The sequence below is a fragment of the Oncorhynchus gorbuscha genome, linkage group LG16 (assembly GCF_021184085.1).
Source record: "Oncorhynchus gorbuscha isolate QuinsamMale2020 ecotype Even-year linkage group LG16, OgorEven_v1.0, whole genome shotgun sequence".
Taxonomy (NCBI): domain Eukaryota; kingdom Metazoa; phylum Chordata; class Actinopteri; order Salmoniformes; family Salmonidae; genus Oncorhynchus; species Oncorhynchus gorbuscha.
Window position 1 is genome coordinate 64465095 of NC_060188.1, and position 23647 is coordinate 64488741.

General features: G+C 40.1%; 2 protein-coding genes across 3 annotated transcripts in view; both read right to left on the reverse strand.

The window, feature by feature from the left end:
* Nucleotides 1-11335, reverse strand: part of LOC123999265 (coxsackievirus and adenovirus receptor homolog) — a 55045-nt gene extending 43710 nt beyond the window's left edge. The window contains exon 1 of the mRNA XM_046304854.1: nt 11175-11335. Coding sequence (XP_046160810.1) covers nt 11175-11226 — 52 coding nt within the window. The 5' untranslated portion in view covers nt 11227-11335. The remainder of the gene's footprint in view (nt 1-11174) is intronic.
* Nucleotides 11336-11774: 439 nt separating this feature from the next.
* Nucleotides 11775-19860, reverse strand: LOC124000679 (protein BTG3-like). Of its 2 annotated transcripts, none has more exons than XM_046307235.1 (5): nt 19708-19860; nt 18910-19119; nt 18584-18721; nt 12606-12789; nt 11775-12474 (listed from the first exon to the last, which is right to left on the reverse strand). In XM_046307235.1, the coding sequence occupies exons 2-5, from the start codon at nt 19083-19085 to the stop codon at nt 12256-12258; spliced, it is 717 nt and encodes a 238-aa protein (XP_046163191.1). In that variant the 5' UTR covers nt 19086-19119; nt 19708-19860; the 3' UTR covers nt 11775-12255. The 2 variants fall into 2 exon arrangements, with proteins under 2 accessions (XP_046163191.1, XP_046163192.1); XM_046307236.1 differs by lacking the exon at nt 19708-19860 and adding an exon at nt 19253-19397.
* Nucleotides 19861-23647: the final 3787 nt, after the last annotated feature.

Genomic DNA, 23647 nt, shown 5'->3' on the forward strand with positions numbered 1-23647 from the left:
ATCATTGCTTGACAGCCATTTTCAAGTCTTGCCATAGATTTTCAAGCCAATTTAAGTCAAAACTGTAACTAGGCCACTCAGGATCATTCAATGTCATCTTGGTTAGCAACTGCAGTGTATATCTGGCCTTGTGTTTTAGGTTATTGTACAGCTGAAAGGTGAATTTGTTATTTTGAAACCACATAGCCTCTGGAATCCAAAGGTTAGCAATGTTATAAAGTACATGTAAAATCCCATAGAGAATGCTAACGAGTGCATTGCAGAGATTACACCGTTCTGACCTAAAGTACTTGCAAGACCGACATCCCAGCTCAAAGTTATACAAGTAATTTAAAAAATGCTACTCACAGTTTGCTGTACACACAAAACAAATATTAGACAGCAAGGCTCGACCCAGGAGGGGATTCTCTGCTGTTACCAAAATAAACCTGATTTTGTATTTGTTAATTAACTTTTTGTAAGAAGCTAACCACTTAGCTAGATCGCTAAATAGCTACTAAATTAGCAAACCAAATGCACAACTGCAGAGCATTTAGCACATTTTAGACCGTTAACTTATTACTTATAAAATATCTAGCTGGCAAACATTTAGTTGTGAATTCCGTAATTCAATAAGATCACCTGGAGAGTGCTGAACAACAGTGAGCGACTCACAAGACTCCGGTCTCTCGATGTTGTCTGCTTGTAAACAAACACCACATGACTGGGGACTATGGGTAAGCTTCATAATGAAACATTGTGTGATGGGAAATGAAGAACACAAATATTCTTTAGGTCTATCTTGCGTTTTGATCCATCAGCTTCAAAACAGCTGTAAAAACAACAATATTTTGCGTTACTGAAAATATATTTCACAGCAATGTAGACGGTACAATGATTACTTACACTATTCAGTGTTTGTTTCCTTACATAAACTGAAATGGAAAAAGCGTCAAATTTCAGCAAAATATCAATAGGCGAATATCGCAGCCAATCACTTCACTGGCAGATAAGTAATACTGTGAAACACTGTTACTAGCAGCATATACTATGGATATTTTCTGAAATTACAGTGCAAAAAAAGTGTGTAGCACCTTTAAACACATAACAGGTTTAAAATCACTATTGGCCTTGGTGAAATCCCAAGGGGTTTCCATCCTCTCTGGCAACTGAGTTAGGAAGGACGCCAGCATCTTTGTAGTGACTGTATTGATACATCATCCAAAGTGTCATTAATAACTTCACCATGCTCAAAGGGATATTCAATGTCAGCTTCTTTTTTTACCCATCTAGCAATAGGTGCCCTTCTATGCGAGGCATTGGAAAACCTCCCTGGTTTTTGTGGTTGAATCTGTGTATTACTTTCACTGCTCGACTAAGGGACCTTACAGATACAGTAATTGTGTGTTAGGTACAGACAGGAGTTAGTCATTCAAAAATGATTTTAACACTATTATTGTACACCGAGTGAGTCCAGAGAACTTATTACGCACATTTTTACTCCTGAACTTATTTCCGCTTGCCATAACAAAGGGATTGAATACTTGACTCAATGTAATTCATCTTTTATAAATTACCAAAAATGTCTAAAAACATAATTCCACTTTGACATTATGGGGTATTGTGTGACAATCTCAAATTAATCAATTTTACATTCAGGCTGTAACAACAAAATGTGGAAAAGGTAAAGGGATGTGAATACTTTCTGAAAGCACTGTAGCTACCATGAATTGTTTTATCAATGTTTTGTAAACTATGTAACATTACCCTGGACAATCTAAAGAAATGTCACGTACGTGTAACACGTGTGATGTTTGTGTAACTCATGTAATCAGCTATTGTGTTGTTGACCTTGGCGATTCTTCCCCACTTATAAATACATGGGCAAAGCGTTCTAAAATAATGTGTCTCTACCCATTTCAGAAGTGATACACTGAGTTTACTTACAGAAATATTTGTCAAATACTCCTTGTTCATGGTTTGGCATTTGACCGTAATAAACAGTGTTCCATGTTGCGATAACAACTCCCTGAATTCCAAGAACAATAAAATGTTATCATTTTTGTTTTGATGCGAGTGAACATTTGGTCCCCAGCAAATTGGAATATACCAAATTCTGTTCTGACCTCAACTCCAGTAAATAATTCCATAGGCGAAGTCACACATTAAGTTTTCCACCCAGTCACCTCTTTGTGCCTTCATATTACATTGTGGCTAAATTGGTAAGAGTGTGGCGCTACCAACGCCAAGCTCTTATTTCCATAGTGATCACATACTCACTGTACAGTTAGTCGTGTTCGACAAGTGTCTGCAATAAAATATATTACTATTATGTTGCAAAACAAGAGAACATGCAAGTGATTAAGGTCATCATAGAGTACTAATATATTCGAATGAAACTTGTTTAAAATGCACTGAAAACCCATTAAGAGGTGAAATTAAACATTTATACCAGGGCTTTGTACTCCACACTCACTCTGCCACTCTAAAGCTAACCTCTCTTGAATTCCAGAAATCAGAAATTGAAATGTAATGCTCTTTGATGACAGAACATGAAAGCTCTGCCTGATTTATTTATACTCTCAAGTCAGAACAGATTAGAGCTCTTAACAAAAGGTTATACTGTAAAATGTCATGATACAGTTACCCAGCTTTGTGCAATCACAGCTATAGAGTGAACGCAATCACACTCGTGGAGAATAATCAGAATAAAGGACAAAAAAGGAAATGTGAGCATATTAAAAGTCATCTGGGGGAAACAAATCACTTTGGCATGAAAACAGGGGTCATTTACAGATACATACACGTAATAATAATCATTTGCATCGATTTAACACTAAACAAGGAATGACTTGAAAACCAATGCCAGAGGGTAGGAGTAGAGGGGGAGCTTTGAGTCTAGGAAGAAGCTTTTAACCTAGTCTGTGCATATTTGCCTTTCTCCCCCGTGTGCTGCCAGTCAACAATGCATAATGTTTCTCAATGAGATACAGGCACTAAAAATGGCTCCTCCAACAGCTGCTTCAACTCCCCCTTCCACTCTTTAATCCAGCCCCACCTGCCTGCGCTGCTTATTTTCTGAGCCATATTTTAAGATTAGACTTGCAATTAGCTGTTCTTAGTGGGAGAGGGGCTTACCGCTGGAAGAGATAGTATTATGATATTATATATAATAGCCTACGCTGTGTAAAAGACAATGTGTGGACATGTTAACAATATTACACACACCTTAAAAGGCTGCTCAATGACTGCATGGCTAGGATTCCTGTTTTGAATATGCCAGGGAATAGATAGAGGTAGTCTTCTGTGGAACCCATTTTATTCTATTTTTATTTTTCCGGGTTAGTCTTTTTTTGTGCAGGAGAGACCTGGTCAGGATCTAGTTGGCAGGTGGTGAGGGAGCAGCTGACTGCTCACAAACACCTGCAGAACCCTGGGGCAAGGCCTGTCGCGTTGTGTACCATCACACTGTGGTGGTCCAACATGCACAGCGAAGGAAGAGACCTGTATTAACCTAGAATACTAGAATCATGTACATGAATGTCCTTAATAAGCCGAACAACCCGAGTTAAACCAAAGAAAGACAATGATGTTTTACATAATAAGCGGATCGGGAGGGGCTGTCCTTAGCCTTTGGGCCGAAGTTATGTTTAGAAATCGACCCTGTCCAAAGCAGTGAGTCCTGTTCCTTTTACTCATGTGAATACACTTCATTTGGACTGATGAACATCATCTTCAGAGAAGCAACATTCCCTGAGAGGATTAAACAAACAAAGAGCCTTAATATGACAGCCAGCTGGGGACATCACTGATCTGTTTGCTTGTGAAAGCACTCCTCAAAAATAATGTACAGGTAAATGCCGAAATAAAGGAAACACTAACATAAAGTATCTTAATAGGGTGTTGGGCCACCACAAGCCAGAACAGCTTCAATGCAACTTGTCTATGGCTTAGTGTATGGAACTCTATTGGAGGGATGACACCCTTCTTCCACAAAAAAAAAATCCATCATTTGGTGTTTTGTTGGTGGAAACGCAGTCTCATGCGCCGCTCCAGAATCTCTCATAAGTCTTCAATTGGGCTAAGATCTGGTGACTGAGATGGCCATGGTATATGGCTTACATCATTTTCATGCTTACCAAACCATTCAATGACTATTCATGCCCTGTGGATGGGGGCATTGTCATCTCTTGCCAAAATATTGGCCTACCCACCATTTTTATACACGACCCTAAGCATGATGGGATGTTAATTACTTACTAACTCAGGAACTAGACCTGTGTGGAAGCACCTGCATTCAATACATGTTGTATCCCTCATTTACTCAAGTGTTTCCATTATGTTGGCAGTTACCTGTAAATTGTGTGTTGTCTTGAGGTTTGCCATCTTCTCAGACTAAACACAAACAATCTAGAAAGGCTTATGTTTGTCTCACTCCACAAGCTATTAACAGCATCTTTTAAGTTTCAGATCCATTGTGTAGGCCTACCTTTAAGTGATAATGCCCAAGAAGCCAGTGTTTGGAGGATATAGTAGCACAGGTGTTGTTAGGCCAGAGCCAAAGTCAATATATCCTCCAAACACCGGCTTCTCGGGCATTTTCACTTTTAAACAACAAACTACCAACATATGACTGACATATTTTCATTTTCAAAATGTTATTTTGATGAATTTATTCATCCTATTTCATCCTTCCTCAAGAAATAGTCCCGACACAAATCTAGGGTTGCTACACAAGCCGACTGGTCGTTCGTTCTATCGGTTCACAACTGCCTCTGCAACGCAATGCTGCAAGGCAAACGCAGCGTTTTATTGGAAATCAATGTAATTCTGGCGTACCAAAATGCAATGACGCCGTCTGTGTGATCGAAGTGTTAGTCACATCAAACAGTGCAGACAGAATAACAACAGTAGCTGCATTTGTTTAAGCTGTTTTCTGGAGGCATTCATTTGGATACATCCATAACAATGAGCTAATGAGGCACGATTTCACCTGGCATAGAAAATGTGTTCTCTCGTTAGCACACAATAACTTCAAACTGTAGCTGGAAAGACTGCAAACTAGCTGCACTTTGTTTCGTTTGACCTTTTTTCAATTGACATTTCTTTGTATATATCCATAAATATTATGCCAGCTGAATCATGATTTCGACTGGCTGAGAAGAGCTGCCTGCCTCTCGTCCCGGCCCATACACGTTCATTACTATGGGACAGTTGGAGATCGAATTGAAACAATGTTGCAAATTTCCTAGAGAGAGACAAAGGTTTATACAAATCTCTGCTGTTGAAAAACGAGATGTTAGTCAAAAAGAAATGTGAGATAATGTCTAGATGTTTTTTTATAGTGGAGATTAAGTTTATAACTTCCCTGCCTGGGCTGATGAGACAGTGGATTGCACAGTCAGATGGAACAGAGTAAATAGGCATTTTAACTTCATAGATTTAGCCGGTGGTAATTTGTGGAATAGACACCCGCTGGAATGCACTTTTAACCAATCAGCATTAGACCCACTCGTTGTATAATCTACCAGAAATTCTATCAAGGAATAAAAGGAAAAGAGGCAGATTTATTTTAGGTTTTTAAAGACCAGCAACCTTGACCTCAGGATTCTGCCATTGACAGTAAATCCATGCGCCATCTTTAAATAAAGGAGAAGTGGATAACAAAAGATGGCCCAAATTTGGCAAAGAAGTTCTGCAAGATAAAGCTCCATGGGTCCTTTAGCTGATTCATTCATCTACAGTAGGGCAGTTTGTGTGATAAATATCAAAAGAGTTTTATTTGAAAAATCCCATTTCCATCACAGTTAGCCAATTATCCGTCAGGGTGACCATTATTCCTCATTAGGGGATGAGGGCGTTGAGGGGCTGTGCATATGTGAACATCGAGTGGCCCAGTCATGTGGTGGGGTGTTTATCGTCTTAACGGACCGACGGCCTGATGATGACTGATGGGAGTGGAGAGAGCCAGCAGCACTGTGGCCTTGTTTTTATTTATGGGAGGGGGAGAGAGCAGAAACATTCTTGCCTCCTGGTCCGTTCATAAGTGCACGTCCACCAACTTGGCACATCTGGATTGTGATCATTAGGGAAGCAATAAACGTTTTATAAAAAATTAAAAGGAGTGTTTATTTTAGTCCAGGTAGTCCCTCCTTGTTTCAGTACGTTTTATCAAATTAAATTGTATTTGTCACATGCGCTGAATACAACAGGACCTTACCACAAAATGCTTACTTATAAGCAGTTAACCAACACTGCAGTGAAGAAAATATTTACAAAATAAACTAAAGTAACAATGAGGCTATATGCCGGGGGGTACTGGTACCAAGGCAATGTGAGGGGGTGGGGGTTAGTCGAAGTAATTTGTAAAGTGACTATGCATAGATAATAAACAGCGAGTAGCATTAGTGTAAGTGGGGGGGGGGGGGGGGGGGGGGTCAATGCAAATAGTTCAGTTGGCCATTCGATTAATTGTTCAGCAGTCTTATGGCTTGGGGGTAGAAGCTGTTAAGGAGCCTTTTGGACATAGACTTGGCGGTCTGGTATGGCTTGCCGTGCGGTAGCAGAGAGAACAGTCTATGCTTGGAGGGTGACTGGCGTCTGACAATTTTTGGGGCCTTCCTCTGACACCGCCTAGTATAATAGGTCCTGGATGGCAGGAAGCTTGGTTCCAGTGATGTACTGGGCTGTACACACTACCCTCTGCAGCGCCTTGCGGTCGGATGCCGAGCATTTTCCATACCAGGCAGTGATGCATCCGGTCAGGATTCTCCCGATGGTGCAGCTGTAGAACTTTTTGAGGATGTGGGGACCCATGCCAACTATTTTCCATCTCCTGGGGGGGAAAAGGCGTTGTCGTGCCCCCTTCATGGCTTTCTTGGTGTGTTTGGACCATGATAGTTAGTTGGCGATGTGGACAGCAAGAAACTCTCGACCTACTCCACTACAGCCCTGTCGATGTGAATGGGGACGTGTTCAGCCCTCCTTTTCCTGTAGTCCACGATCGTTTCCTTTGTCTTGTTCACGTTGAGATTGTTGTCCTGGCACGACCCCATTCCAATCTCACCTTCTCGCTTACCAATCACATCTTAGTGACACATCACTTTATGCCCTCATTAAAACATTGATGGTCAAGACGACCACCTCTTCAATAATTGGCCAGAAGTTCAAACAAGTTTGGTATGACTACTAACACCATCTGTTAATACAAAAATGACCAGGAGGGTTCAAGTGAAGGGCTACCAACATCTCTCTGTGTAGTGCTTTGGATGCCGGCCCAGTGGCAGGCAGAATTATTGCTCCCAGTACCTGTGAAGAAGGAATAACTCTGAAAACATTGGCCTCACCACTAGCCTTTAAAAACAGGGCTTGAAAACACGAGCTACTATTAAATCATTATCATTGTCCGTAAAGGAATGCATGGTTCACTTGCTTTCTAAATCTAAAATGTATTATATTTTAAAAAAGGAAACGGGTTTGCGGATGTGTTCGGGTTAAGGGATCAGCATAGTTTCGCACTCCCAAGCAGACGAGGGAACAAGAGTAGTCACTCGACAAGGAGCCTGCGCGACTCGGCATGTTAAAATATTTAGGGTCCGCCTGGGTCTCTGAATATTCATGTGCCTTCATTCTCATCATTCGATTGTGGAGAACACAGCAGTGGTGTCCCTGGAGTGCAATCTGACTCTACGTGTTCTTGCTTTATTTTCTAATAAAGCAAGGAGCTTCGGGCAGAGTGAGTGGGACCGGGCGGGCAGATTTTGGTTTGGAGGGGAAGCTGGCTGCTACCAGAGCGTATTTGAAGTGAGAGAAGGGATGGGTCTGTTTCAGCCATGACACGATAACTGAATGTGAAATCATGACCTCAAGCCAAAGCTGCTCGTCTACATTGTGTCCATGCATAGCGCAGGTTGAACAGTACACAAATGCCTTCTCTTATCGCTCTTGCCATGTCACTTTCTAGATTTTTCCAAGGGCCAGACTTTTCAAACCATCAAATATAAAATGATATGTTCTTGAACAATATGTTCTGAACAAATATATCTCAATTTCTTTCAGACAGCAGAACTGAAAACTAGGCTGGCTGGATGCCTGAAACCCCATAATACTTTTTGAGATACTACATTACGATATGCTTGTTTGAGTCGAAATCGGAGAGGGTGAGGTTAAGTTTGGTCAAAAGACAATAGACTAAGTAAACATTAAAAAATGCATTTGTGTCTAAGAATTTTGTTTTGATGAGCGACTCAAAAGGAATCCCTTCAGACACACCAATATAAAACAGACACCCCCAGGATCTACTGAACAAGTAATCAAATGGCTACCCAGACTATTAGTACTGATAGGTTTATTTAATTTTTTGCATTGACTCTTGCACACTCACTGGGCTCTACCCACACACATTGCACTGACACTTCAACACACACACGCAATCACAAGAAAACAAACACACTCTTCACATATGTTGCTGCTACTTTGTTAATCATCTATCCTGATTGCCTTGTCACTTTTACCTCTACCTTGTACTCCTGCACATTGACTCGGTGTCGGTAATCCTTGTATATAGCCTCATTGTTATTTTATTGTGTTACTATTTTATTTAGCAAATTTGTCTTACTTTTTAACTCATTACTAACTGCATTGTTGGGAAAGGGCCCGTAAGTAGGCATTTCACTGTAAAGTTGACACCTATAGTACTCGGCCCATGTGACAAATTATAATTGATTTGCATGTTTAGAAAAGGTATCCTAGCAATGAGCTCCCAGTGGGGAGTGGAGTGCAGCAAGCTTATCGGGTAACAACAACATCCTTGGTCTTCTGCACTCTGAGTCTCTCTGCATTTACCTTATCCTAGGTCCCAAGCTTCACTCAGCACTGACCAGTCCACAGCCAGGGATGAAGAGGGGGGAGACCAGAGCTGGCCAGAGCCGGCTCTACAGGAGACCTCCTCAGGTTTCAGAGAAAATAACCATCCAGGCCCCACAACTTAAACAAACATCAAAGTGCTGACTGGCTGGAGGATGTCTACTGGCATCTGCTTAATGCCGCCAGGACTAGACAGGGCTGTCAGGGAATATGGAGAAGATATAGAGAATGTGTCTCTGACATGACAAACACAGAAACGCTTTAGACACTGTCTTGACACAAGCCTCAAAAAGAGAATCACCTTTGACATTGAGCTCCCTGTAAAAACGTATTTGTTTCAGTAGGCAAAGCTAGTCTATATGAAGGGTTTTAAGAAACCGTTACATCACATCTTCGGAAACTAACTATAACCTGCTAGACATCCTTTGCTTTATATAGTATGATATTTGCTTGTAAATGTTTTTTGTTCAAGCATTTAGGTCAACCTAATAAAATAATGAAAGCTTCATGAAGTTTAACATATAAGCTAGAAATGTCCTAGTTGCATTGAATCACCATTTGGAAGAGGATGAGCACCCCAAATGATGAGCCCATGAAGACATTATTATGGTAATGAGCCTCTACTCATGTACAAAAATGTATTGCATTACAGAACAATGCACTGGTGGGCAAGTATAACGACACCCCTAACCAGACCTTTAAACATTACCCTCACTGTGCCCAGGCTTTAACACAGCAGAAAGAGTTGTGCCTGCCTGTGTAAACGAAGCACTTTGTTATTGCAGGGGTTTATCAGTAACCAGTGGTGCGGGATATCATTGCCCTAACCATGGATCCATCCACAGTGGCAGCTCCACTTTAAAAGTGCAGGGAACCTTTGAGCTACAGAACACAGGCTGATACTAATAATAACACAATCCATCTACAGTACCATAGTTTCACTTTGTGGTGAGAGAGGGAGGGGCTGGTTTCAGTCGAAATTCCAGGACAGCAACAAGCTACAAGTGACACAGAAATAATAATAGGAGTGCTGAATTCCCCTTTAGCAGTGAGCTCCCCACTCTCAATAATACACACTGTCTAAAGTGCATCCCAGTTGACAAACATTTTAGCTGGATTGTTTAGATTTATAGGTAATCAATGTTAACAACCCATCTGAATCGCCTGACCTGCTGATAAGAGGGTGATTTCTATCCCAACTAGATGATGTGAGAGCCAAAACCCATTTCAACAGTTCCCAGACAGTTCAAGCAGTGTTTATGATACCAATGCATCTAACACGCCTCAATCACTGATTCATATAGGCAGGACATAGTGTGTTGTAGTGGCATATTACTTTGGGGAGGAATAGTGACAGAAGTGTGGGATATTATTAGCAGTCAGGAGAAAATGGACCTCAACAAATAACTGGTGAAGGATTGTGAATTAAAACTAATTAGGCCCTCTGTTCTCCATCCATGAGACTAAAGAAAACTAATACACTTACTGTTGGCCTAATAGTAGAAAGTTCCCACTCACATACAGTAAGAATATACTTCAGGGACATAAATCACCAACATGTGATTAAAATGCATTTCTGTCTGGGTTTAGAAAGCACCTAAAAGTCATTTAAAAGACCTTCAAGGGGGGGGGGATACAGTTTAAATTGTCTTGGCAGATGGCAGACAGAAAACGCAGCACTTTGAAGCCCTTTACGGGTTTTTAAGGCGGATCAGGCTATTGTGTATATTAACTACCAGTTGCAAAACAAAAACAACTAGGTAGCGTAAAAAAATGCTTTGCAGCTTGTAGGGAAAACAAATCTCACCACGATGCAACCTATATCAATTTAGCAAATATGTTTACTGTAAAAATAAAAAAATTAAATGTTCTAGCATATTATCCATAATATATGTGAGTTCAATAAACCATGCGTTGAAACATATACATGTTATTCAAGTCGCAAAGCATTTCCAGTAATTTCAATAATAAATATCTACGTTACTTTATGCACAGTGCGTCTACATTTGGGATTCCAGAATTCAAGGATATAATTTTCGGGTTATCACATTTTGACAAGTGTTATTTAGTTAGCTGACGTTAGTTTGATACAATTTTGAATTCCTATGCTAAACTAGCTAGCCATTTTCAATATAAATAAAACAGGCGTAAGCAAATTAGTATAAAGTAATTATTTGACATATTATTAAATCGAACAGACAACCAGATCGTTATTTTATTCGCAAACATGTAACTTTTTAGCATGGTGCTCGTAGCCAGCACTCCCATTTTCGCTCGCGCTTATGAAAATGTAGGATTTTTATAAAGTAGCCGGTGGACGCCAAACTTACCTGCGATAAGACTAATCAATACACAGCAGAGGTGGGGTATCGTGAAATCCATTCCTTTCGGTCTATTCCAATAATTTTCTTTCAAAACACAGGTGAAAAATAAACTTATGCTGTGCTTCCGACTGTCAGAGCACTCTCCCGAAGCATCAAAACTCTCCGATCCCTCTACGCCTCAGCAGGTGCATTATAGGAGAGCTGGAGTCCAGACACGTGATTTCCGGAGGGTACCAAAGTCGTGTTTTCGAAGGCACTTTCACGCCCCCTGCCGTATTACATGCGTTCACAACACTGGACAGCTTTCTAATCAATGGTTATAGAAATAGTACATTTACTGAACTTTGAAACACAGAACAAGTTAAAGTTATAAAATATAGTTGTGAAAAGCTTTACAATGTAGGTCTATAATGACAAGTGCACACATTTGATCAGAACGTCTGAATTCAACAGGTGTAATACAAATATGTACATTATTTGTCTGCCATAGACAATTATATTGTATTTGCATATAATATGGTATTTACTGTAAGCCTATGGGATGAAGGCAACAAGCATTCAAATTACACTGCAGTAAAATATATAAAAACAGCAACAGAGTATGATTTGAAAATTTGTTTAATGTCTCATAATTTAAGAGGTTGGCACAATTCATGAGTAAACTGAATAAATAAATTCTCAGAACATAACTGATGGACAGTACAGTAGGTAACATACAATTATCCATCAAATATAAATACAGTACATATATCTTCATAGCTATAAAATACATGAAAATACAAATTCCAATATTCCTTCTCCATTACAACTGTAGATTCCTTTACTCACACGATTACAAATGATCTAAAGTGCAAAGAGTTAATGTTCTTATCACAAAAAGAATTAAACAAATTCAAGAGTTTCCAGAGTGACTATTAAACTACTAAAATAGTTTTTTAAAATGTGGTCAGTCATGTTAGTGAATTTTAGTTTGCCCTCTCATTCTCCTCCAACAAGAACTATATTGCTTGCTTCAGTGGACACCCTTTCACAGCTCAGGGAACCTGGAACAGGTTAACACTAACAGCAACACTTGCTAAGGTGGTCCCTAACAGTGAGCCAGGCCTGGAGTGCCACCCCAGTATCCGTGCCACCTTCTGTGGCCCACAGGTGGGGCCCAGTCGTTGTGTCTGAAGGGCTGGGTGGGTCTACCTTGAGTTCTGAAGTCATAGTGAGGAGGACGTGGAGGTCCATTATATCCTTTACCCGGCCACATCTTCTGCTTGGGCACTGGAGGACGCCACAAAGGAGTAGCTGGGTAGATCACCTTTGAACAATAAAACATGGTTCAATTTCAATTATATTTCCCCCATTGTCAGAGCCAACCAAGGAGGTATTCAGACAAGACTGTATGGAACACGAAATTGTTGCAACCTCTATGTTAGTTACTGGTTGTACCTGGTATTTATGGCGATTTTGAGGAAAGGTAGGGGGAGGACGGGTTTCCCTGAGGCCACTATCCTCGTCTGAGGAGGAACAGGAGTGGTAGTCAGATGTCACCCTCTCGACAGCGCTGGTCACATCCTCTTTGTCATCACCAGAGAAACTGGCAACTGTGAAAGCAAGGTTTCGCTCTCCATATCTGCACGAGGAAAAGAAGCCAACAAGACAATTCTTTGTCACTGAATGTATATCAACAATTTAGTGCCTCGACTGGTGACCCAGAGGGATTGAACATGAATGGTCTAGTTAATAGGTAAACAATGGAACAACAAAGGCTTAAAAAAGGACTTGGGGATTGTACAGACAGTGGCAAGTCAAATTCAAGGACTTAAGTACTTTTTCAAGCACTAATATTTATTTAACGACCATAAATTTGTAGTAGTTCCTATTACGCAATTGTTTCTAGGTTGTGGAAAAAGTGGTGGAAAAGTACTCAATTGTCATACTGGAGTAAAAGTTAAGATACCTTAATATAAAATGACTCATAAAAGTGAAAGTCACCCAGTAAAATATTACTTGTGTAAAAGCTTTAAGTATACTTCAAACCAAATACTTGAGTATCAAAAGTAAATAGATTTGCTCAAATGTACTTAAGCATCAAAGTAAAAGTATAATCCATTTCAAATTCCTTATTAAAACAAACCAGAGGGCACAAATATATATTTTTTAATTGATGAATAGCCAGGGGCACACGCCAACACTCAGACATAAATTTACAAACAAAGCATGTGTTTAGTGAGTCCGCCAGACCAGAGGCAGTAGGGATGTTCTCCTGATAAGTACGTGAATTGGACCATTTGTCAAAACGGGTGTCAGGGAAAATGTATGGAGTAAAAAGTACATTATTTTATTTAGGAATGTAGTGAAGTAAAAGTTGCCAGACATAAACAGAAAAGTACAAATACTCCCCAAAACTACATTAAAGTATTTTTACACCACTGATGCCATGTAACATCGTTTAATTGATATCAATATGTGAATCATTTTATTTATAAACTGTAGTAGCAATAATTTGAAGCCACAGCCATTGCTGAAGAGGTGAGAGGTGAGGGGTTTGTGCCAGACATCTTTTTGGCCATCAAGGAAAACACTCAAATTTTAGTCACGTCTGACCAGAGTACCTTTCTATATATTTGGGGACTCTCCCACATGGCTTCTGGCGAACACCAAGTGTGTTTACTTATTTTTTTCCGTGACCACTCTTCTGTAAAGCCCAGCTCTATGGAGTGTTTGGCTTAAAGTGGTCCTATGGATAGATACTCCAATCTCAGCTGTGGAGCTTTGCACCTCCTTCAAGCTTATCTTTGGTCTCATTGTTGGCTCTCTGATTAATGCCCTCCTTGCCTGGTCTGTGAGTTTTGGTGGGCAGCCCCTTCTTGGCATGTTTGTTGTGGTGCCATATTTCATTTTTATAAAAATGGAGCTCCGTGGGATGTTCAAAGTTTCAGTTTTTATTTATTTTTACAACTCAACCCTGATATATACTGAGATAATGTGACACTTAAAAGGGGTGTTTCTCTCTCAAGATTAGGAGTATTTTGTATGTCCATTACATGAAAATATATCCATTTAAATTACAGGTTGTAATGCAAGAAAATAGGAAAAACACCAAGGGGGATGAATACTTTTGCAAGGAACTGTATTCCAGTATTTGAATTTCAGAGTGCCAAATTCAAGTACTTTATGCACCTCAAGCACCTTGTGCGAACCCTGTAGGATACGTGTCTGCTATCACTTTACAGCTGTGAATTTAATGCATGTCGGTGTTCTGCAGGATTTTCTGCTTTCGACTGCTTGTACAAATGTTATTAGGTTTGGCAATACCTCTAGTTGAAACCTCTGTTTTCTACCCAACGATGTCCACAAAACTTTAGAGAAAACCGAGAAGCCTGTGATTTGTCACAAAATAATCCTGTCTTGCAGGGACATCATTCATCAGTCAAATGCATTTCAAAACGCTTTGTGGACACCGCAAGGAACATGGTCCAATATCAATTATCTCCAAGTCTGTCGTCTGTCCTTGCAGATGTGAAGTCTCTGTAAAAACATAACATTTGGTCCATCCATCAAAATGTATAGGGAGTAAGATATGTTAAGTTTATCTGTCTACTCCAGAGACAGTCCTTAGTTGTGCCATGTCCCTTGAAAGATGAGTCCAGGTAGTGTGTGGTAACCTTGTTGGTAGTGCGGGGTCTAAAAACTTTACATGGACATCTTTCAGCTGAACTGTTTTTTTCTTCTTCAACAATTCATCAAAAAGCAGCACATAACCATCGTTTTTCAGCAACTTGTCCAGGAGGTGGGGCCGAAAGTAAGGCGCAAGACCATGATTGATCACGTAGGTAGTTCTCCTCCGTACAGGCATATGAATTGGCATTAGCACTGTCAGGAAACATCCAGGGGAAAATTGTGGCATTGTCCTCTGCACTTTTGCAGGAGTAGTGGGCGACACTTCATTGTCCATAGGATCTCTGCGCATCATGAATCATTGTTTCGGAACCGTGAAGAGAGCTTTGAACTCAGGTGGAGGATTCTGAAAGCAATACAATTCTACTCATGTTAGGTTGTATTTGTAAAGGAATATCCCTTTACTTTACATTCATACTGAGTGCACAAAACATTAAGGCCACCTGTTTCCATGACATAGAATGACCAGATGATTCCAAGTGAAAGCTATGATCCCTTATTGATGGAACATGTTAAATCCACTTCAAAATCAGTGTAGATGAAAGGGAAGAGACATACTAGAATGATTTCTACACCCCGAAACAATTGAAACATGGAGTTCATATGTGTGCCTTTCAGAGTGTGAACAGGCATGAGAAAATATGTACAATTGAAGTTGGAAGTTTACATACACTTAGGTTGGAGTGATTAAAACTCATTTTTCACCCACTGCACATATTTCTTGTTAACAAACTATAGCTTTGGCAAGTCGGTTAGGACATTATGTTTTGCATGACAAGTCATTTTTTAAACAATGGTTTACAGATTATTTCACTGCATCACAATTCCAGCGGGTCAGAAGTCTACATACACTAAGTTGACAGTGCCTTTAAACAGCTTGGAAAATTCCAGAAAATTATGTCATGGCTTTAGAAGCTTCTGATAGGCTAATTGACATCATTTGAGGTGTGCCTTTGGATGTATTTCAAGGTCTACCTACAAACTCAGTTCCTCTTTGCTTGACATCATGGGAAAATCAAAAGAAATCAGCCAAGACCTCAGAATGAAAAAACATGTTTTAAACTGTAGACCTCTACATGTCTGGTTCATCCTTGGGAGCAATTTACAAACGCCTGAAGGTACCACGTTCATCTGTACAAACAATAGTATACAAGCTTAAACACCATGGGAGGACGCAGTCGTCATACGGCTCAGGTAGGAGATGCGCTCTGTCTCCTGGAAACGAACCCACTTTGATGCGAAAAATGAAAATCAATCCCAGAACAGCAGCAAAAGACCTTGTGAAGATGCTGGAGGAAACAGGTACAAAAATATCCACAGTAAAACGAGTCCTATATCGACATAACCTGAAAGGCTGCTCAGCAAGGAAGAAGCCTGTGGTCCTTCTGTAGCTCAGTTGGTAGAGCATGGCGCTTGTAACGCCAGGGTAGTGGGTTCGATCCCCGGGACCACCCATACGTAGAATGTATGCACACATGACTGTAAGTCGCTTTGGATAAAAGCGTCTGCTAAATGGCATATATTATTAAGCCACTGCTCCAAAACCGCCATAGAAAAGCCAGACCACGGTTTGCAACTGCACATCGGGACAAAGATTGTACTTTTTGGAGAAATGTCCTCTGGTCTGATGAAACAAAAATAGAACTGTTTGGCGATAATGATCGCCGTTATGTTTGGAGGGAAAAGGGGGATGCTTGCAAGCCGAAGAACACCATCCCAACCATGAAGCACAGGGATGGCAGCATCGTGTTGTGGGGGTGCTTTGCTGCAGGAGGGACTGTTGCACTTCACAAAATAGATGGCATCATGAGGTAGGAAGATTATGTGGATATATTGAAGCAACATCTCAACACATCAGTCAGGAAGTAAAAGCTTGGTCGCAAAGGGGTCTTCCAAATGGACAATGACCCCAAGCATACTTCCAAAGTTGTGGCAAAATGGCTTAAGGACAACAATGTCAAGGTATTGGAGTGGCCGTCAAAGCCCAGACCTCAATCCTATAGAACATGTGTGGGTAGAACTGAAAAAGTGTGTGCGAGCAAGGAGGCCTACAAACCTTACTCAGTTACACCAGCTGTCAGGAGGAATGGACCAAAATTCACCCAACGTATTGTGGGAAGCTTGTGGAAGGCTACCCGAAACGTTTGACCCAAGTTAAACAATTTAAAGGCAATGCTACTAAATACTAATTGAGTGTATGTAAATTTCTGACCCACTGGGAATGTGATGGAAGAAATAAAATCACTACTATTATTCTGACATTTCACATTTTAAATAAAACAGGGAATTTTTACTAGGATTAAAATGACAGGAACTGTGAAAAACGGAGTTTAAATGTATTTGGCTAAGGTGTATGTAAACTTCCGAATTCAACAAGTCCCTTTGAAACAGGTTTGGTAGTGCAACTCAATATTAGGAAGGTGCCCTTAAATGTTTTGTACGCTCAGTGTATATCCAACTACCTCTTAAATTTTATCTTCAACCCTTAAACACATAGCCTATGCTACATACATTTTAAATGTCCCCTTCAAACCAATGCCTGTAGCTAGATTACCTTAGAACAGACATTAAACAAACAAATAGAACAATGGTAATTAAAACCATTTATCTTTAAACAATGTATTAAATGTCTAACGTTATGGCTTGCAATTAGGTGCAGCTGTGGAAACTACTTTCAGAAACAATGCTGCTGAATCATGATGCTAGTTCATTAGTCAGCAGATCTTGGCTGGCTTTGTTGGAAAAAAATGTACTGTTCTGTATCCAGAAATTAACAGTGGTAGAGTTTGCAAGTAGCTAGCCAAATGTTTGCAAACAGACGACTCAATGCTAGTTAGCTCACTATTTTAGACAAGTTGGCTAACATCATTGTGCTCAAAAATAATTCAACACTCAATATCCCAGATCAACAGCCTTGAACGAGGCATAGATAAAATGCTATAGTTATCTAGAAATTCTGTAATACTACAGCTTCAGTTCACATAGCTAATAAAACTAACTAGCTAGCTGGTAAACTCTAGCCTGCTAACGTTAGCTAGTAGGCTAGCTAGCTCTTTCCATTATTCAAATGTAGCTAACAGAACTCATTCACATTTGAAACGTTTCTTTGCCAGTTAGTCTGGTTGTGCTGTTGCTGCTGAAGCTCTGGAGGTTGTTGCAAAGAAAAAGTCACAATGTAGAACTGATCCCAGCCCGGGCTGCAGTCTTTCCCTCTTCATGTAGCTCTTCAGGGCAGATTCACTCATGCTCACAATGTCAACATCTTTGATGCATTTTTTACACCTTGCATGATGTGGGTTCGTTGGGTCTGGCAAAAACCCATTCATAAAACATCAATATCCTGCCAAGCAGGATTTAATCTACTTTTGGCCGGCATTTTAGCTGTCGATGTGACATTTTGGCGGCGCCTCATCAGTCAGTTCTGTACCTGCCTGGTTAAGTGGCAGTGTGAGCGGGATGAGCACTCACCTGGCAACCTGAGCGCAAATCACATGAGCAAAAAAAAAAAAAAAAAGTCTGGAAATTAATTCTTAAGACCAATACATGTAATATTATTTATATTAACATATTAAGATTTCCTGCTCTCCTCATTTTTATTCAACTACCAACTTGAGAAAATGTCTGATTTTCAAGGTATTCCAGTCCTTGAATTTCAGAGTACTTCGAGCACCTTGTGCGAACACTGAGACTGCCCATCTCCCAAAGTGTACATTCCCTCCAGCCAATGCTTTTAAAATAAGACTGACCTGCAGCACACCTCCCCTGGATCCACCCACAGGGTGAGTTCTCTGGGCAGGCCAAGGTCCTTGTACTGAACCCCACTCTCCTGGCAGGCCCGCAGCAACTCTGGATCCTCCCTCTGCAACCTGTTCACCCGAATACACCTGCAAAGTAGTAGAGTATGCAATAGACCTTCAATAACTCCAATCATACAAATCGCTGCATATCCAAAACATACCCTATTCTTCATAGGGCATGATCCCCTAGACTAGAAGTTGATAAAGCTACTGATATGGTAATCAAGATAGGGGGAGCAAGGCCACAGACAGGCATCTGATTCATAGTCAGTTACCTGAAGGCCTGTCCTTTGCTGGGGTTGTCAGGATACCAATGCCCCCTGAACTTCTCCTGCAGGGCAACAGTCAACCGCTCAACAAACAAGTCCACTTTCTGGGTATCCAACCTTTCCACCTTCTTGATCAGTCTTTTCAGGAAAAACACCACTGCTGCAATCTCTTTCTTCATCATGTTTCACTGATGTGCTGTAACGATGGTCGAACTTCTGGAAATATGAGGAATAGTAGCACAAATTGACTAGAAACAGTAAACTCACAAAACAAGTTAATAGCCTAGAAACAGCAGTTTCATCCAATTAATCTCCAAATTCCATGAACTATGTAGCAAGCAAAGCCTACCTAACAACGCAAAACAAGCTGACAAGAATTCGTTGAAAGTAAATATTCAGCTAATTTAGTGGGTTAACCATTGTTGAATCCAAACGACATTCCAGTCTGGCGGGACATTTTCCAGAAAGGCGCGCTGTGATGCATTATTTCCGTTTAGCCATGTGACTGCCAATCATTCATAGCTGGCTAACTCAGTGTTAGCCAACAACAAAACCCAGACAAAAACGTAAAAACTATATACATAACCGATGTTTATTAATTGCAGATGTTTGTGACAAATATTTTCAAGTGAAGTAATCTTAACGTCATCCCAGCTAGCTACTGTAGCTCAAGAAACAGTTAAAAAAAAAAAATGCTATTAATAATAAATTAATCGGGCAACTAGCTAAGTAAACTTTGTAAACCACACATCAAAACATGTAATTTGATTATCCAAAATAACAATTAAAAGGCCATCATATTACCGTAATTGCTGTTCATCACCATATGGAAAACTGTTGCCAGTTTAGCTCATGAAAGTCTGAACCTCCGCATGAGAGCATAACCTGCCCCAGGAAGCGGTGCGCGCGTTTTCTGGACTAGCCCTACGTCACGGTCGTCACTAGTTATTACAGTCACAGAGTCATAATTGTGGCTCAACCCCGCCAATTTCTACAATGTCTCTTTTTAATTATGATTTACAAACCAGACTGCAACCAAACTGATAACATTATGCTTAACCTTAACCTTAAATTAAGACAAAAAAGCACGTTTTTGTTTTAATGAATTTTTACGATATAGCCTATTTTGACTTTGTGGATGTGGTAACTAGTGACGATCCGACGTCATCCCCCATTGAGCACCGGGACTAAAATGGCTGACTTGAAATCATCCTTCGGCTACAAAATAAAGTTAAAGAATGTAAATGGGGATGTAATAATGTTGTTTGAAACTATGAAAAAGCGTACTATATTTTAACTGCTCTAAAATTACACTGCGCTTCCTTATTTGTACACGTCCTATACGAAGCAAAATACAACTGCAAAAAGTGAAATACATTTTTTAAAATATATATCCACAGGGGGGTGCTCAACCTTCATCTAAATCTAAATTAATCTAAATCTGTATGTATCAAATCAGAGTGGGTAGAACCCTTGTAGAAGACTGTACTTGGTTTGGATTATGAATTATCAAAAAAGGTTTAGAGGGCTCCAGGTCCTTTAGACCATATATTGAGTGTCACATTCGGACACATTTGTACTCGGGCTTGACTCGATCTCGGGACAGTAAAGACTCGTAATTTCTTCCCAAGACCAGCCGAGTAAAAAACTCATAATTAATTCAATTCAATTCAAGGGGCTTTATTGGCATGGGAAACATGTGTTAACATTGCCAAAGCAAGTGAGGTAGATAATATACAAAAGTGAAATAAACAATCAAAATTAACAGTAAACATTACACATACAGAAGTTTCAAAACAATAAAGACATTACAAATGGCATATATATATAGTATATACAGTGTTGTAACAATGTACAAATGGTTAAAGTACACAAGGGAAAATAAATAAGCATAAATATGGGTTGTATTTACAATGGTGTTTGTTCTTCACTGGTTGCCCTTTTCTTGTGGCAACAGGTCACAAATCTTGCTGCTGTGATGGCACACTGTGGAATTTCACCCAGTAGATATGGGAGTTTATCAAAATTGGATTTGTTTTCGAATTCTTTGTGAATCTGTGTAATCTGAGGGAAATATGTCTCTCTAATATGGTCACACATTGGGCAGGAGGTTAGGAAGTGCAGCTCAGTTTCCACCTCATTTTGTGGGCAGTGAGCACATAGCCTGTCTTCTCTTGAGAGCCATGTCTGCCTACGGCGGCCTTTCTCAATAGCAAGGCTATGCTCACTGAGTCTGTACATAGTCAAAGCTTTCCTTAATTTTGGGTCAGTCACAGTGGTCAGGTATTCTGCCGCTGTGTACTCTCTGTGTAGGGCCAAATAGCATTCTAGTTTGCTCTGTTTTTTTGTTAATTCTTTCCAATGTGTCAAGTAATTATCTTTTTGTTTTCTCATTATTTGGTTGGGTCTAATTGTGCTGCTGTCCTGGGGCTCTGTAGGGTGTGTTTGTGTTTGTGAACAGAGCCCCAGGACCAGCTTGCTTAGGGACTCTTCTCCAGGTTCATCTCTCTGTAGGTGATGGCTTTGTTATGGAAGGTTTGGGAATCACTTCCTTTTAGGTGGTTATAGAATTTAACGTCTCTTTTCTGGATTTTGATCATTAGTGGGCATCGGCCTAATTCTGCTCTGCATGCATTATTTGGTGTTCTACGTTGTACATGGAGAATATTTTTGCAGAATTCTGCATGCAGAGTCTCAATTTGGTGTCTTGGTTGGTGAGCGGACTCCAGACCTCAAAACCATAAAGGGCAATGGGCTCTATGACTGATTCAAGTATTTTTAGCCAGATCCTAATTGGTATGTTGAAATTTATGTTCCTTTTGATGGCATAGAATGCCCTTCTTGCCTTGTCTCTCAGATCGTTCACAGCTTTGTGGAAGTTACCTGTGGCGCTGATGTTTAGGCCAAGGTATGTATAGTTTTTTGTGTGCTCTAGGGCAACAGTGTCTAGATGGAATTTATATTTGTGGTCCTGGCGACTGGACCTTTTTTGGAACACCATTATTTTGGTCTTACTGAGATTTACTGTCAGGGCCCAGGTCTGTGCAGAAGATCTAGGTGCTGCTGTAGGCCCTCCTTGGTTAGTGACAGAAGCACCAGATCATCAGCAAAGAGTAGGCATCCCTGTCTCACCCCACGACCCTGTGTGAAGAAATGTGTGTGTTTTTTGCCAATTTTAACCGCACACTTGTTGTTTGTGTACATGGATTTTATAATGTCATGTGTTTTACCCCCAACATCACTTTCCATCAATTTGTATAGCAGACCCTCATGCCAAATTGAGTCAAAGGCTTTTTTGAAATCAACAAAGCATGAGAAGACTTTGCCTTTGTTTTGGTTTGTTTGGTTGTCAATTACGGTGTGTAGGGTGAATACATGGTCTGTTGTACAGTAATTTGGTAAAAAGCCAATTTGACATTTGCTCAGTACATTGTTTTCATCGAGGAAATGTACGAGTCTGCTGTTAATGATAATGCAGAGGATTTTCCCAAGTTTACTGTTGATGCATATTCCACGGTAGTTATTGGGGTCAAATTTGTCTCCACTTTTGTGGATTGCGGTGATCAGTCCTTGGTTCCAAATATTGGGGAAGATGCCAGAGCTAAGGATGATGTTAAAGAGTTTTAGAATAGCCAATTGGAATTTGTTGTCTGTATATTTGATCATTTCATTAAGGATACCATCAGCACCACAGGCCTTTTTGGGTTGGAGGGTTTTTATTTTGGCCTGTAACTCATTCAACCCAGTGGGTTCTGGTAGTCTTTAATAGTTGATTCTAAGATTTGTATTTGATCATGTATATGTTTTTGCTCTTTATTCTTTGTTATAGAGCCAAAAAGATTGGAGAAGTGGTTTACCCATACATCTCCATTTTGGATAGATAATTCTTCGTGCTGTTGTTTGTTTAGAGTTTTCCAATTTTCCCAGAGTGGTTAGAGTCTATGGATTCTTCAATTACATTGAGTTGATTTCTGTCTTGCTGTTCCTTCTTTTTCCGTAGTGTATTTCTGTATTGTTTCAGTGATTCACCATAGTGAACGTGTAGACTCAGGTTTTCCAGGTCTCTATATTTTTGGTTGGACAGGTTTCTCAATTTTCTTAGATTTTTGCATTCTTCATCAAACCATTTGTCATTGTTGTTCATTTTCTTCGGTTTTCTATTTGAGCTTTTTAGATTTGATAGGGAAGCTAATTATCAGTCTCCATTCAGTTAGCCTATGAAACCTCTTCGCCCAGACCGTATATGCACTCCTTTCTTAAAATATAATTTTAATATCCATTGGGCAGTTGCAGCGATGAGGCAAAATCGAAATTGGGGAGGAAAAAAATAAACATTATCTTAAACAGCCGTTATATATTTTGTAGACATGTTTGCGCAGTGGCGAACCTATAGGCCTTCAGTGTGTGACATGTTCATGATTCTGAAAGGACAGCAACCGTAATACCAGCGCACTCATGTAGGAGAGCACAAAGTAGCCTACACAATTGCAAAGCACGTGAAATATATTCACATGCGCGCCGCACACATAGCCTAGTATGCAAACCAGGTATTGAAAAGGTTAAGTCCGAAGTGTTGGTTAGTAAGCTATTAGTGATGAACAATTTTCGTCATGTGCTGTTTGCATCAGTGGCATAGAAATGGTTGGATATGACAAGTCCACCCAGTCAGATTAAAATCAAATCAAACTTTACTTGTCACATGCGCCGAATACAAGAAGTGTAGACCTTACCGTGAAATGCTTAC

Coding starts and splice junctions, on each gene's coding strand:
- LOC124000679 (XM_046307235.1), bottom strand. CDS start 19,085: ATGATGAAGAAAGAGATTGCAGCAGTGGTGTTTTTCCTGAAAAGACTG. Junction 18,722..18,909: donor AGCAAAGGACAGGCCTTCAG/GTAACTGACTAT, acceptor ACTACTTTGCAG/GTGTATTCGGGTGAACAGGT. Junction 12,790..18,583: donor CCAGGGGAGGTGTGCTGCAG/GTCAGTCTTATT, acceptor TTCCTCGTGCAG/ATATGGAGAGCGAAACCTTG.